At 64.2% G+C, this 505-nt stretch overlaps 1 protein-coding gene across 1 annotated transcript in view; it reads left to right on the top strand.

Moving 5' to 3' along the window:
• Positions 1-202: 202 nt before the first annotated feature.
• Positions 203-505, top strand: part of LOC104511761 (tumor necrosis factor receptor superfamily member 19L-like) — a gene marked incomplete at both ends in the record, with an annotated part of 846 nt that continues 543 nt past the window's right edge. Inside the window, 2 exons of the mRNA XM_010154499.1 lie at positions 203-292; positions 387-505. The exon at positions 387-505 is cut by the window's right edge and continues 30 nt beyond it. Of these exons, the coding sequence (XP_010152801.1) occupies positions 203-292; positions 387-505 (209 nt within the window). The remainder of the gene's footprint in view (positions 293-386) is intronic.

Here is a 505-nt window from a genome sequence, read left to right as displayed (position 1 = left end):
CTTCCCACCCAAACCGTGCTGTGGTACATGCAATGAGTTTGGGTTTGCATCTGCCATGGTGCATGGGACAGTCTTGCATCCATCACGTCGCTTGCGATGGGTTCACACCGGACCGTAGCTGCATCACCACTGGCACAGGTTTCGGAGCAGCGGGAGAGCCGGAGCAGCCAGCGCTCAGCATCGCTCGTTGCTTCTCCCGCAGGTGCTGAGTGGACCCGGCACGGGGGCTGGGAGCTGTGGTCCCTGGGAGGATGGGACACCAGGATGCCCACCCGGAGAGGAGCCCACTCGTGTGCCCCCCTGGCACACCGAACCCGGAGGAAGGCGCAGGATGCGGCTATCACTCACCTCCCTTTCCCTCCACACAGACGTGCGATTCAACGCAGGGTCCGGTGGGATTGTGCCGAGCTTGTCCCCCCGGCACCTTCTCCCCAGGGAATGTATCCTGCTCTGCTCACACCCGCTGCCGGGCTGGGAACAGGATCCTGGTGGCACCGGGGACGGC

This window comes from Eurypyga helias, unplaced genomic scaffold (genome assembly GCF_000690775.1).
Source record: "Eurypyga helias isolate BGI_N326 unplaced genomic scaffold, ASM69077v1 scaffold21826, whole genome shotgun sequence".
NCBI lineage: Eukaryota > Metazoa > Chordata > Aves > Eurypygiformes > Eurypygidae > Eurypyga > Eurypyga helias.
Note: the sequence above shows the minus strand (reverse complement) of the source record. Positions and strands in the feature narration are given on the sequence as shown.